Below are 14982 nucleotides of genomic sequence, written 5' to 3'. Positions count from 1 at the left end.
CTCGGCCAATAAAGTGAGATGAGCGCCGCAACTCCAGAGTCGGTCACGACTGGACCTAATGGTCAGGGGTCCCTTTATCATTACCTTTACCTGCTGGCCTTCAGTGTGCATACCAAAGAAGATCCTCCCCCCCCCCCGCACCCTCGCCTCTTTTGTGAGGGAGCCTATGGCTCAGAAAGTCCCATTCCACAACTGTTGAGCTTACAGCAACAAGTTGCCCTCCCTCCTTGATCTCTCCCACTAGGTTTTAACACTTGCTGGATTTAGGAATTAGAAGGTGCTCAGGCATTCAGCCTAACCCTCTGCCCCCCGCCCCCATAATAATACAGATACTTAGCTTAAAATCTTATTATGGATTCGGATTCACCTGAAAAGGCATAATCCAAGCAGAACACAAATGCATCAGAAAGCTTTTGAGAACATAAAGAATTGCAGAAGTACAAAAAAAATGGAGGGGGACCCAAAATATCCTAATGAGTACAGCACATATTCACTGGGCATGAAGGAATGCTGACGTATGAGGGCAGGATAACTGAAAACCGGAGAGAATGCAATTATGTATCCTTGGAAAAGTAATGGCTGGCTGACTGTAATTATGTACATTTTTTTTGCAGGTCCTGCTTTATTTTATTTTTAAAATCTATACCGCTTTTGCAACATTTAGGTCCCACGGCGACTTTTATACAAAATGACAATATACTGCCTCACATCTTGCATAACTGTGTTATGCAACTGTGTTATGCATTAAGTGAACATTACTTAATGTGTTTGGAGTTGCAGCTAGATCCATTTGTAGCAGTACAGTGGTACCTCGGGTTACATACCCTTCAGGTTACATACGCTTCAGGTTACAAACTCCGCTAACCCAGAAATATTACCTCGGGTTAAGAACTTTGCTTCAGGATGAGAACAGAAATCATGCTCTGGCGGCGCGGCAGCAGCAGGAGGCCCCATTAGCTAAAGTGGTGCTTCAGGTTAAGAACAGTTTCAGGTTAAGAATGGACCTCCAAAACAAATTACGTACTTAACCCAAGGTACCACTGTATATTTATTTGTTAAATATTATGGGTTAATTACAAGTCACAAAATTCTCCTTATTTTATCTGTGCATTGTTATAAATTATAGTTTGTATTCAAAGCAGTTGGTGTGACGACATGTTTCATTGCTTCTTTATAAGTATAGCTTTATGAATAGTATATGCTTCAATAAGAGCACTGAGATCATATCCTTATATCAGATACTGAGTTTATAGCTGTCCTACCCTTCTTCTGAATCATCAGATATGGCTACAGTGCTGTATGAAACAATAGCATTTAGATCCCATTTTTTTTCAGTGTTAGAGTCATTTTCACATCCTTTGGATTTAATTGGTCAGCATTAAACATGACACAGAAGTGTGAACATACTGGGAATGTGGGCTTGGGATAACATATCTTTGTTTGAGACTCTGTCCTGCCATGAGATACCCAAAATCTTCCTGATGCAGCACATGTAGATGGCGTTGAGCCATCATTCCTGGCGGGTGTAAGTTGCCCATGTCTCCATACTCTAAAGACGTGTGGTCACTACAGTCAGCCAGGTGGTGTACCTACAGCAGTGGCCAGAGGAGGAATGACCCCTGAGAGGAGGACAGAAAGAAGAAATACCTTCATCTGCAGCAAAACAAGTCTCTCCCATACTAGTTTCTACAGCCACAGCAGGCTACAGCCCAAAGTTAAACATTGACCTTTTTTACATGTTCTGGAATTATTTCTGTACATCTCTGCATCAAAATAATTTGCTGCTATCTTGTGAGTAGGAAGCAGCCATGATATTCTAAGAAAAGCTGCAGAGTATTTTAAAGAATCCCAGTGCAAGGAATTGGACTGGACACTTTCTAAATAGGAAAATTCAAAGATAATTGCACAACAGCAGGGACTCCTGTTCGGTAGTTTACTTAGCATTTGGTTGAGCTAGGCCTGCATATGGCTCTGCGCTATGGGTCAATTAGTTATGTTTGCCCACACAGAAATTAATAGCTATATGACAGTCTGCAAGGGAATAGAGCCTCCTGGAATTCATTGCAGCTACCAAGAAAAGATTTGCCTAGAGAAAGAATCGGATAGAATTTAGTGTGTATAAATAAACTGGGACTGCATGTTGACCAGGAAGTGATGATAATATAGAAGCTAGTCCAGGAGTAAATTCAGTACAAGTTAGTACCGGTATTTTCTAGTATGTCCAGGGAAAGGGAAAAGGTAGATAAACAACAGCTGTGTAAGCAATAGTCATGGGGACACATGCAGAGAAGTTGCAAATGTAGGGCACACCTGCTGCAGGTAGATGTCTTGCAAGCTTTTCTGTTATGCATACTTGATAATTTCAAGGTAGGGGTGCCCAAGGGCTTTATGTAATTGACTAAGCAAATTGAAAAGGAACCACCACTTTTAAATTAGATAGCAACGAAAAGAAACTTAGATGTGAGCCCAAAGACAAATGTGAAATTAAAAAAACAGATTGTTCTTCAGATCACTTTTAAATGGCTAGTGTTATACTGATAGTTTCTGTTTTGCATCATGATTATATTGGTTAAGAATAATGGGTTCTAATCATATACTGTTGCACAACTCGAATAATTATGATGCTTTAATTAAATGTTTGGAAACAAAAGATACTAGGACCTTACATACAGATTTTGCTACACAAATCATTGAATCATATCCGCATGATATTATTTTACTGGGGAAAAAATGAATTTCTAAAATCCATTTATCCAGCTGCCAAAAACAAAGTAGTTACTCCATTTGCTTTGGCACAGGGTGAATATGACAAGCAGACAGTACTATGCTAGAGCCTTTTCTCAGGACCAGCAGATACTCCAGGTGTTATAAAGACCTTCAGTGATATCCATTGTTAGTTATATGAAATCAATGGATGCATATAGAGTATAACTTAGTTGGATATACTGCCTTTTATGAATAAAGTGATAGGACCACACTACCCACCAATACAGTGGTTCCTCTGGTTAAGAACTTAATTCATTCTGGAGGTCCGTTCTTAACCTGAAACTGTTCTTAACCTGAGGTACCACTTTAGCTAATGGGGTCTCCCGCTGCCACCGCGCCGCCAGAAAACAATTTCTGTTCTCATCCTGAAGCAAAGTTCTTAACCCGAGGTACTATTTCTGGGTTAACAGAGTCTGTAACCTGAAGCGTCTGTAAGCCGAGGTACCACTGTATAAGGAAATCGGTATTTTGACTGATTTCGCAGAATGAACACAATGGTATGAAAATAATTCAAGGAGACAAAAATAAAAATTGCTTCAGTTTCCAATTAAGTAGGTTGTTGTAATGCAAACAGAAATTGTGGTTGGTCTCAGCTATGGCTGGGTGGGGAAACTTTTCCTCCCAGCAGAGTGATTCCTTGTCTCCCCATATCTGACTGGTTACTTGGATAGGTAGGTGGGGCCATGAGCTCTGGTTATCAGCTGCACTCCAGAGTTCCTGACTGTAAATTTTTGGAATTTAGCCAGTTGAATTAGGGCTTGAAGTCACTGCTGAGTGACACTGACTTCAAGCCCACCTTTGGCAGGGAGAACCTCCATTCCAGAATTCCTAATTTAAAAGGCACTGCACACAATAGAAACAATAAACTCTTATAGTTGTTCCTTTACCACTCTTGACACCTGATGGAAACAAGCCAGATTCAGAAATCATGAAGTTGTCTTGCTTGCTGCTCTAGAAGAGAAGATTTTTTCTGGCTAAAGTGGGCCATAATAATGCCACAACACAAATTTCAATATGCAATATCCCTACAGTGTTACAGAGTAAAACATAAGAGATAGTGGTACTAGTAAGTACCACTTTTGGAAGGCCAACTTTGACAGGTGGGTGGGACAACCCAATGAGTAGGATTTAACACAGAATGCCGTCAAGCCCATCAGCTGACATTAATAGTAATGTTAGATGATTGAGAGGTGGGTGTGAGCCAGATTGCTTCCCTTGATAGGCCAAGATTGGCTTGTGAGCTGAGGCTCCCCATTCCGTCTCAAAGACTAGAACAACTATTAATGACACAAGCTCTTGTGGACTAGAGTCCATTTCATCAGATGAATGAAGTGTTATCCTAAACTGATTGATGTTTTCATTTTTAAATATAGTATGTATTTTTCTGTAACCTACCCTCCCCGTAATCCTCGGGTGAAGGGCAGTATAGGAATTGTACTAATAACAATAACTGCCTATAATTAGCGTAAGGTACTGTAGGGTACTTTAGGCTGAGAAACATGAGACTGTCTCAAGGATACCCATTGAGGCGTGAGCTTCAAGTCCAATATTCTAATCGTGGCTGGGCCAAATGTCATTAGTTTTGCTTCTCACCTTAAAAGTAGCAATTTCCTTTCATTTTACATATAATTGTGTGCGAGATTTCATTTATAACTTTTGTTTTCTCTCTTTGCTGCTATTTCAAAAATTAATGTTTTGAATATTAATATTTTTGCATTTGTTGATCTGAGTTTGTCCTACCTATAAAACATTTGCTCCAAAGGTTTCTATTAAAAATCACATTTTCAAAAATGACAATTTTTGGCATGAGGACAAATGTTTAAAATTATCTTTAATACAGTATTGATAATGTTAGCTGTGAAGAGTAACTGAGTAATGCTGCACATATCTACTCAGAGGCTAGTTCCATTAAGTTCAAGGGTGCGAATGTGTGTTAATCCCACATATGAGTGGAGGAGTAACGTTCTGTAGAATTGGAATTTGCGGGTTCTGATTTAAGACAGCGTCTCAAGCCATTATATTACAGCTCCAACCTGATGAATAGGGATTTCCCATTATTTTACAGTTATTTTTTATTGTTATTGTTTTGCTACCACAAACAGTGATTGATACCAAATCCCATTCAAAGTATCTTACAGCATCTTGAGACAAGGGAAGAAATGACACTAGAAGCGTCTCTTCTAACAGAAATAATTATTAGAGTTACTAGTGTGTTATTGCAAAGAAACATAAATTAATGTTTTTATTTGTGCAGAGTTATTTGGAAAAATAATTCTAAATATGGTTTATGTTTTTTTTTATTTACCAGGAATTTTAGATCATAATAGATCCCACAAGCGCAATAAAAGTACATTTCATTCTGTTTCTAGATTTATTAGCTGTGCCTAAGCATCCGTATGCTGCTATGGAAAACTGGGGACTAAGTGTTTTTGTGGAGCAGAGGATACTTCTGGATCCAAGCATTTCTTCCATATCATACTTACTTGATGTCACTATGGTCATTGTGCATGAGCTATGCCATCAGGTAGGAGATAAACCTTCTCACTTGTGAGCATGCTACTTAAAACTGTTGTTGTCGTTGTTTAAGTCAAAGCATTTTCCATGTTGGCTGTTCTCTCAGGAAAACTCAGTTACACAGAAGGGAAACACATCAATTATGGACATTACTATGATAAACAGACAGACATTAAGTATAATAAACACTATAATGATAAGCATAAGAAGTTCACCAACATTCAAGAAATGGGAACCTGATCAATATTGTAAAATTTCCTTCCCTTTGGTGTGATTTGTAATAGACTTTTGTCTTTATATAGTTAAGCATAGTGATGTTCTCAGGAAGTGATTAATTATAGCACCATAACTGTTTCAAGCCGAGTTCCATGTTCTTGTCAAAACTTGCAGTGACTGAAATAAATTTCATAGTCACTCTTACTCACTTACATAAACTTGGGAAGCGGTTTTTTCTTTATGTTTCTGCAATGGTTCTCTGTATATGAATGATGAATATCATACTTCTGTGTTTATTGTGATTCTTAAATATACTGAAAAATATCACAGTTAACCCTTTACATTGATTTCACATTCTTCCCTCTGTATCGTCTTTCTTTAATCTAAATATAACATTTTAGTAACATAAGATGAGTGCAAAAGTTAGACATGGTGTAGAGGGAACAGAAACTTCATTTCTCTCTCTTGAAACAAAGGTAATATTTGATTCTAAATGTAATTCATTCACCTTACAAACAACCCTTTCACAAATAAAGGAAATGTCCAACATTTTCCTACAATAGCACTTAAATAGCACAGGAATAAAGGCTGGAATGGAGTTGTGCCAACCCTGTGAGAGAATGCAGTTTCTCCAAGGGCTGCTGTAATACCATTAGGGCATTTCTTCCCAGTTCATTAGCAGCACACCAGGCAAGGGAGGTGAGATGCTACCACTATGCGGACCTAGTCAAGTAAGTCTTATTTAATAGGAAAGGGAGAATTGGAGATCAGGCTGACTTGAGTCAGTTTGGCTTTGGGAAATGAGTATTTCCTTTCTGGGTGGAGAAATAGCATGGCTTTATTTTTTTGAACCAATGTGATATAACCCAAGAGGAGAGAGTAACTCATCTTCGGTTGTCACTAGAAAGAAATCGGAAAGCAAGGCTATTGTGCTGTAGAGGAAATGTGATACCTCAATATTCTGCATTTAATGCACGGAGTCTTGTCAGGGAAACGTATCCTAGTTAAGACCTTTCTCAAAGCCCAAAATCGCATCCATTGCCGATCTTATACCAGAAATAACCAGCCATTGTAGCATACAAATAATATCTCAAATTCACAGAGGAAATTGAATAATGTAGTGTGACTTGAAAAAAATATTGAACTAATTGCAGATCATGAGCAGGGAATGCCATAGGAACTGGTTAGATGTTGTATTGAGTATGCAGTGGTAGATACCCTCTCACATGGAGATGTGCTTTGGTGGAGCGCTAAATAATCTAGAGACTAGTGTACTTTGTGGTGGTCACTGATAAAAGGCCTGCTATTATTGATACAACATTTGATCCACCAGAAGTGCTTCTCATCTCTGGTTAGTCAATACTTTTATACCTGCTAATTTTTAATTATTATGGATCTATCAGAAGTGCAGCATATATTTCTTAGTAACCAGACAGCCAAGGGGAAATCTCTTCTGTATGAATGTAATGAACTGACAGAGTTTTCCTCACCTCTGATTAACTGTAATAAGTGGATTATCCCCTCATCCGTTTTAGTTAATCTCTTCCTTCAGAAAACATCAGTTGATAAGATCCATTCAAACTAAAAAGTGAGAATATTCAAATAAAAGTTATAGAAGCTGTTCACTGTTTCTTAACTACAAATGCTAAATTGGTAGAATATATTGTGTTCAAAATGCATCACACTGTTTCCTATTCTTACAATTTTGTTTCCATTAGGTCATGCGTTTCAAATTTAGTACTCTTATTAAAAACTGAGATTGAACATCTGTGAAGTAGGCACCTGTGAAATATAAGGAGTTATTTGCTAGTTGAAAACATTTCCAGAAGAGTTGGTTATATACTCAGCATAGCTATTCATCTAATAATAGTATTTTTTCCCTTTGATTAATTTAGAATGGCTTGGATCCAAACTTCCTTCTCACTGGTGTAAAGTGAGATGGAGGGAGTCAACTTTTGCTGATTTCCCCCTGCAGTTCCTCATATACCTTGAAATGTGTTCTGCAGGCTTCTCTATAACATTGTGGAGGGATAGAGAAAGCAGGGAATTGGTGAAAATGGTATTCTTGCCCCGGCCACCAGTGGGACCAGTCCATTGGATCAAAAGCCTTCTACGGGCAGAAGGATCTCTTGGTTTGGATCCAACCCAACTTATTTAACATCATCAACAATTTGTGCATAGAACACTGATTATATGATTCTGTGACATGAGATCATGAAGTATCCTTCTGTTTCATTTTGATAGTCTTACAGAATTTCTAAGGTGTACTGTTATAGGGCTCCGGACTGATTACTTGCAAAATATATTCTAACTAGGACTCTGATTTGGTTAATCATGTGGATTTAATCTGTTAATTGATTAAAAGTGCATAGATTTGCATATGAATGAATAGTTCTTTGGAATGGGTATCATTTATTTTTAGATGATGCAGATGTATTTCATGGTGTACAATAACTCAAAAGAGACATTCCCTCCCAATTGTAAGTGTACGAGAAGTGTCTCTTTTTAAAGAAAAAAATATGTTACCTATGCATTTTTAAGGACTCATATTAAAATTAATATTTTTAAATAAACCATCTAATTAATCAAGAACACTTAGATTTGCTATGTTGCATATGGTAAAATAAAAATGATAATCAAACAATAAAAAATTGCAGTGGCTTATCTTGTATTAAATGCTGGGACAGCTATCCATCCTTAGTCACCTGACACTCTAACCATTACACTACACTGGCCGTCATATGATTTTAATGTTACTAAACATTTGTAACTAGGTTTACAAGTGAATAATTTGCTCACAACCTGAAAAGGTGAGAGAACAACAAACATGAGTTTTAAAAATATGGTTTGCTTGTTTCAAAAATTTGAATATGACCACTCTACCATTGTTTGACAATGAAATGCATCCCTAACTAATTATAGGATGAGAGCACTAAGCACTGTTCTCATTTGACACTGATCTTCAGCTCCTTCGACATGTTTTGCTTGAAGCTAACTACAATGAGATAAAAGGTTCAGCAATATTTTATGGGTTCACTTCGTTGGAAGTTGTTTCCATTAGAGGCAGTTTAAATGATCAGTGGCGATAGTAGCATACGGTTATCATGAGAAAGTCAGTGCTGTTGCAAATGCGAAATACATATCTGAATCTTAAAAAAATAAAAATGAAAATGAAAATTAGAAGCAATCCTGTTGCCCTTCGGTGGGTTGCTGAGGGAACATAAGAAGTTGCAGGCCTTCTACACAGTAAGGAAAGAAAGATGTTCAATTCTGAAGGCCTACCTGCTGTTATGGTAGATGCCTCATCTGCTTTTGTTTTTCCAGTGGCGCTCTGCCTGTTGTGAGGCCAGAAACAGGGTGCTTTGTCAACGTGTTACAGGATCCTAAGCACCCTTGTTCTCCCGGCACCCTCCCAAAACAGACCTGATTTTTACTAGTCATGGTAAATTCCTTTCCATTGGAATCATTAGAAGGAGTGGGGGGAGTTTTTCAAAAAACAAAACAAGGTGGAGATGTGTGTGTTTGTGTGTGTTTATATTTTGGTGTGCTTCACCTTCTCCAGTTGTTTCATTTTTGATATTTCAGAACTTCTTACTTGGTAGCTATCATGCCTATAAAAGCTGTTTGGAGTGAGTCACAGAGACAGCAGTCCGAAGCAATTCCAAGGAAACAGTACAGCAAGGCTCATGATAGAGAGAAGGGATAGCCTAGAAATGATCACACCAGGAACTTTTCAGTGGCTGGAGATTAAATAGCCCACTCTTCAGTTAGTGGAGGTGGAGCAATTTTAATTACACATAAGTAATTACATTAAATAATAAATCACCTGGGAGCGCCTGTTAATTGGTCTACATTTGCAAGCCCTTGAAACAAGCATAGATGGTTTACTATTCTGAAAATTCAAGAGGTTCTTTTGATACTTGGGTAGGCAAGATATTTCTGACCTTCTGTTATAGTTAGTGAAAGTCAGGAACCACGCTGGAAGAAAAAAGCAAATTTTCTCTGCCCCACTTTCTGGGGCCAAAGACCACCTTGCAAAGCAAGACGTAGCTTTTTCATTTCTTTCCAGTATTGCAAGATTTAAGTGCCTTTTCTTGTTGCAGCACAAATTCATTGTATACAGTTCATTGTTAGCTCTCTCCCCCCCATATTTTTTAAAGCAAATGTTTAATTCTGTTTCTCAGTTTCTGGTGCAGTACTTATTGAAACCTTAAAGGAGGCTTAGTAGCAAATGTCTAGGATTCAGTTATCTTACAAGCCACCTTTTTCTGCCTGTAGGTGAAACCTATAGGAATCCCTTATTAAAATCTTTTGAAACAATTAAGGAAAAGTTAGAAGAAGTCACCACTGAGAAATGCAGCAATTTTTCATCAACTACCTTCGGAACTTTACTTGTTGCATAAATAGAATGTGAACAAGTGATATTTTGAAACCATAGTTTTGTTCATTTCTTTTAGTGGTTTGGTGACCTTGTGACTCCAGTATGGTGGGAAGATGTGTGGCTAAAAGAAGGCTTTGCTCACTATTTTGAATTTGTTGGAACTGACTACCTGTATCCAGGCTGGAATCTGGTAAGCTGGTACTTTTTTCTGTACTTCACACATCACTTTGTTTTCTTGTTGTTTTGCTCATGAAAAGAAAGCTAGCATAATGGTAGAACTTACGTTTGCATACAGACGATCCCAAGTCCAATCAAGTGGAAATCCCATGAAGGTGAATGATGGAGGAAAGCAAGTCCTTATTCATGTAACACATAGTTAAACAATGGAGCAAGCTCCCACTAGAGGCAGTCATGGCTATCTATGCTTGGATGGCTTTTAAAAAAAGGATTAGACAAATCATGGAGAAGAAAGCTATCCATGGCTACTAGCCAGGATGGCTCTGCCCTGCCTGCTGCTCAGTTGGAGGCTGCAATGCTTCTGTTTCTCTGTGGCTGGAAGCCACAGCAGGAGAGAGTGCTCTTCTCAGATCTTATTTGCTGTTCAGCCACTGTGAGAACAGGATGCTGGAATAGATAGACCAATGGCTTGTCCTCAGCAGACTCTTCTTGTGTTCAATCCTTTGTAGTTCAAAGGATATTAAGTATTGAGGCCGGCAAATACGTTTTCCGGAGGTCTTGTAGACTCACTGTAAGTCACAACATGGACAGTGGACTAAATGTTCCAGCCTTCTGATTTAAGTATGAGACGGCTTCATATATTTGCAGCATGCTGCCAGAGCACTGGAGAGAAGAAGCCAAATGGTATGTGCAACCATCAGATATTCACTAAAGCAAAGTCAGTAGGTGTGAAATCAGTTGACAGGGTTCCAGCAGTGCAATATTCTATTCATTACAAAAGAAATAAGGTCAAGTTAGTCATCAGCTGCATCGTAGAATCACAGTTTTGCGGAGCTGGAAGTAGCCCTGAGGGTCATCTAGTCCAGCCCCCTGCAATGCAGGAATCTCAGCTAGATCATGCATGACAGATGGCCACCCAAGCTCTGCTTAAAAGCCCCCAAGGAAGGAGAGTCCATCACCCTTCATGGGAGTTTCTTCCACTTTTGAACAACTCTTGGGGCAACCCAGCGAGATAAGTGGGGTACAAATCATAGTTATCATTACTATTATTACTGTTACTGTCCAAAAGTTCTTCCTGATGTTTAGTCGGAATCTCCTTTCTTGTAATGTGAAGCCATTGGTTAGGGTCCATGCTAAGTTAAGTAACTGTTGCCTCTGCATTCAAGAGCATAAATGGTAATTACAGAGCAACATTTTATATGATTCTTAACACTATTACATTTAACTTCCCATAATAATATAAATGGGCTCCTTAAAGCCTTGTGGTTCTCAGAGTGCCAAGTGATTCTATTTCCAGAATAGCAGCAGTCTTTGAAAAAAATATTGTGTCACCTTAAAGACTAACAAATTTGGCTTATGTCACAGCTGATTTGAGTTTATTTAATATATAACATTTGTCATATGGTAATAAGATGTTTTTTGTAGTACTTCCCTTGGGAAAACATTGTTTGTACTGTTCTTGTAAGAATATTTGTGCACAGGTATTACAGCTTAATATTTTTGTTAAAATGTGATTTATTATTTTTTGACAGATTTATCCTTTTATTTTTTTTAGTTTAAAAATTCACTATGAAAAATGCAAAGTAACCCTTTATCAAAGCTGACATCTGTTTTTCAAATGTAAATTTTTTTGATTCACCTAAGCACTCATTATAATATTTATTATTCTTAAAGATTTTCCTTTCAAAAACACATCTTGAATTACAATAAAGTCATTCTAATTATAAATGCAATGGAATCTAGCAGCTCTTGTTGATTTTACCATAGTAAAATGTCATAGATTACGTTGGTCATATTCTGGATTTTATCTTTGCTGTACCAGAGTCATTTGTTCTGCTCATAATCACTTTAACAAAAACAGAATAATTTTGCCTTAGAAGCTGTCTTGCAAAGTAAGCATATTTGAAAATGGCTATTAAATGATTTTGATATTCATTGCTAAGTAAATTATGTTCCCCTCATCTTGAGCTCTAATCTAACAGGCCAATGCAGGAGAAAGAGAAAACTTGCTCAGTGTCCAGATGGGTTCGAGCAAGGTGTGTTCATGAAAATGAGAATATGTGGTATTCAGATTAAAATGGGCATGAGGCAGAATTATGTGCTTGACAAGTAAACAAGAAATTGTCACTGAAAATAGAAATAAACATAACATTAATAGATAAAATTATTATGAGTAGGTGTAATTGAAATTTGTATTCTGATGGCCCAAGAAGATGGTGACACTAAATGTTAGATACTTTGTGGTGAACAGAATAATTCTGAAGTTGGAGATTGCACCTCAAAAAGGGTATTGTTAAAAAAAAAAGTTTCAGAAAAGGGCAATCAAAAAGATCCAAGGATAAAATTAAATAAAATGGCGGAAATTAAATCTCAAGATTTAAAACGTTTGGGCTAAAAGATTGCTGAAAAGCCCCAAAATCTCTTTCAATACATATGCTTCAGGCCTTCAGCAAATGTTTCAATCAAATCAACACTTGCACACCCATGGGCAGACAATGTCCAGTAAGAATATTTTATTTAATAGCAGAAAATAAACAAATAAACCAACCACAGCCTTTCATAGCAAAGCATGCAAACTCAGGAGGATGAAGGAATACAATGTAATCCAGCAAATTTTGGCTGAAAAAAAAAGTGAATTCCCTATTTTAAGACTTGTTCAACTCAGTTTCCAGGTCTTAATGGATAAGAGTTCCCTATCCATTATAGGGATGAAGCCTATCATCTTTCAGATACAAGCCTATCATCTTTCAGATACAAGCAAAGCTGAAGTCACAGATCCTCATAGGGTGACCAGAGATCCTGTACCTGTAACAGTTGTGCAGGTGTGTGACAAGTTACTTCTGTTGAAATTCTCTTTTCTGCACAACAATTAAAGATGCAGGAGCCCTGGCCCCCTTTTCACCAGGCCACCCGAAAGCAACATCTCTCATTGCCTCCTATTTGTAAAATATTATATTGATTTACACACCTTTGTCTTCAGGTTTATTGTATTGTCATTCATCTTCTGCTCTCAGGTCTTATATGCTTCCTTCTACCTTGGTTCTTATTTTCAGCAGTTCAGTTGAAACTAAACTTTCAGTTCCTTTCAGCTCCTTTCTCACAGAAGCTAATTTTGTTTTAGGTTTCATACATTTCCATTTGGCAGCCTGCTGATTCACAGTATCACTTTCCTTGCAAAACATTTTCTAAGATATTTCTAGATGTAGAAAACTGCATCCAGATCTCTCTATCTGTTACTGTGATTTCCTTTAAAATATCCTCATCCTCATCCTCATCATCATTATTATTATTATTTTGAAGGATGAAGGGTATCCTTAGATATCGATTGAGATATTTCAGGCACTGCTAGATGATTTCTGTTAATGTTTTCATGGAAGAGAAATATTATCAGTATTAACCCGAATGATTCAGCTGTGTAGAAGTGATGTGTGAACAGAACGCACAGTCCTGTGGTAACATTTTTCTTCTTGTGGTTTAACCAGTATTCCAACGTTTGCAATTCTTAACCCTCCAGAACTTGCAGCTATAGGTGTATATTTTCCTTAACCACAGACGGTTGATCTTCTAAAGTAGCATCTCCTTTGTTGGAGAATAGGAAGAAATTATTTGTTATGATCCCACATATCAGTTTTTATGGGATATGTGTAACATTTCAGGAAACTGCTTTGATACATGGTAGTTCAAAATTCAAGCCACAGTTTCTAACAATAGGTAATGGGACCTCTTTGTTCTAAAGTCTGAGAAATTATATATGAAGTATCCTCATTCTTTCAATCATGTTTTTCTTAAAAAAACCAAATTTTGATAATACAGAATATGGATTGAGCTATATGCATATCCAGAAATTGTCAACAGCTTCCAATGGTTCCTACTTTTGAGTAGGTGGAGTTGACACACTCTCTGTCCTTGAATGTCTATATTAGTAGAACGGGGGTGGGGGGGCAGGGGAGAGACTATGACAAAAGCAATTGCTGGTGAGTGATTTTCCTTTTCATCCATAAAATACAAAGTGTCAAATGCTTTAGCAGTCACTACCTCACTCAGCGCTGAGAAAGCATTTCACAGGGCTGAATGGCCTTCTCCCTTTCATTCACTTTATAAAAGTTTGGCTTTGCTGATAACTTTATTGGATGAGTCAAGGCAGAGTACATCAGTGATGGCAGTCACACTGAATTTTTCTCTTTCCCTGTTGGAGAAAGCTACTCTGTCTTTTTCCATATCTGTCTTCCTTTAAAAGAAAAAAAAGAGAGAGTAATGTTCATAGTTTCTGGAGATATGTGTTTTAATCAAACACCTCTATCACATATCTGCAGGAACTGTGAGCATAACATTTTTTCTTAAAGGGAGACAAATATGAGAGAGATAGAGCAGCTGCCTTCTAAATACACTGCATGGAAGAAGGAGAATTCAGTGTGACTGCCATCGTTGATATACTCTGTCTTGACTCATCCAATAAAGTTGCTAGCAAAGCCAAACTTTTAACCAAAGATTAAGCGCAGAGCTCCAGTAGTCATGCAACTATCCTTCATCTTTCCTTAAGTGATCCACAGTGATCCATCACAGTATAGTACGCCATGGTCTAGATGATTCTGTCATTTCTTCTGGAAATGGAAACTAGCTTAATACTGAAATATCTGCATATCATTTTCCTTTTATAAAAGCTGTGCTTAAGCAGGCTTGTTTAAGCATAAAAATAAATATTAATGGAAAATCATTAAACTAAAGTTCATTAAACTAAATACTCAGAGTATCTCAAAGTGCACAGCTCAAGATCCTGATGAATGGTCTCAATTGCTGATTTCCTCCATGGGCAGGATTAAAATAAAGAAGAAGGCGGCTGTGATTAGACTTGTGCATATCTTTGACTTAAATTGCCTGCTAAAACATTTATCTTCTTCACTAAAATGTTCTGATACTTTCTGAGACTC

General features: G+C 37.5%; 1 protein-coding gene across 2 annotated transcripts in view; it reads left to right on the top strand.

The window, feature by feature from the left end:
* Positions 1-14982, top strand: part of TRHDE (thyrotropin releasing hormone degrading enzyme) — a 203209-nt gene that overhangs the window by 96543 nt on the left and 91684 nt on the right. For both annotated transcript variants that reach the window (XM_081878691.1, XM_081878690.1), the window contains exons 4-5: positions 5136-5290; positions 9954-10067. In XM_081878691.1, coding sequence (XP_081734817.1) covers positions 5136-5290; positions 9954-10067 — 269 coding nt within the window. The remainder of the gene's footprint in view (positions 1-5135; positions 5291-9953; positions 10068-14982) is intronic.

Source organism: Podarcis erhardii, assembly GCF_964252035.2.
Source record: "Podarcis erhardii genome assembly, chromosome: 10".
NCBI lineage: Eukaryota > Metazoa > Chordata > Lepidosauria > Squamata > Lacertidae > Podarcis > Podarcis erhardii.
The sequence above is the reverse complement of the archived record's forward strand: the minus strand, read 5'-3'. Positions and strand labels throughout refer to the sequence as shown.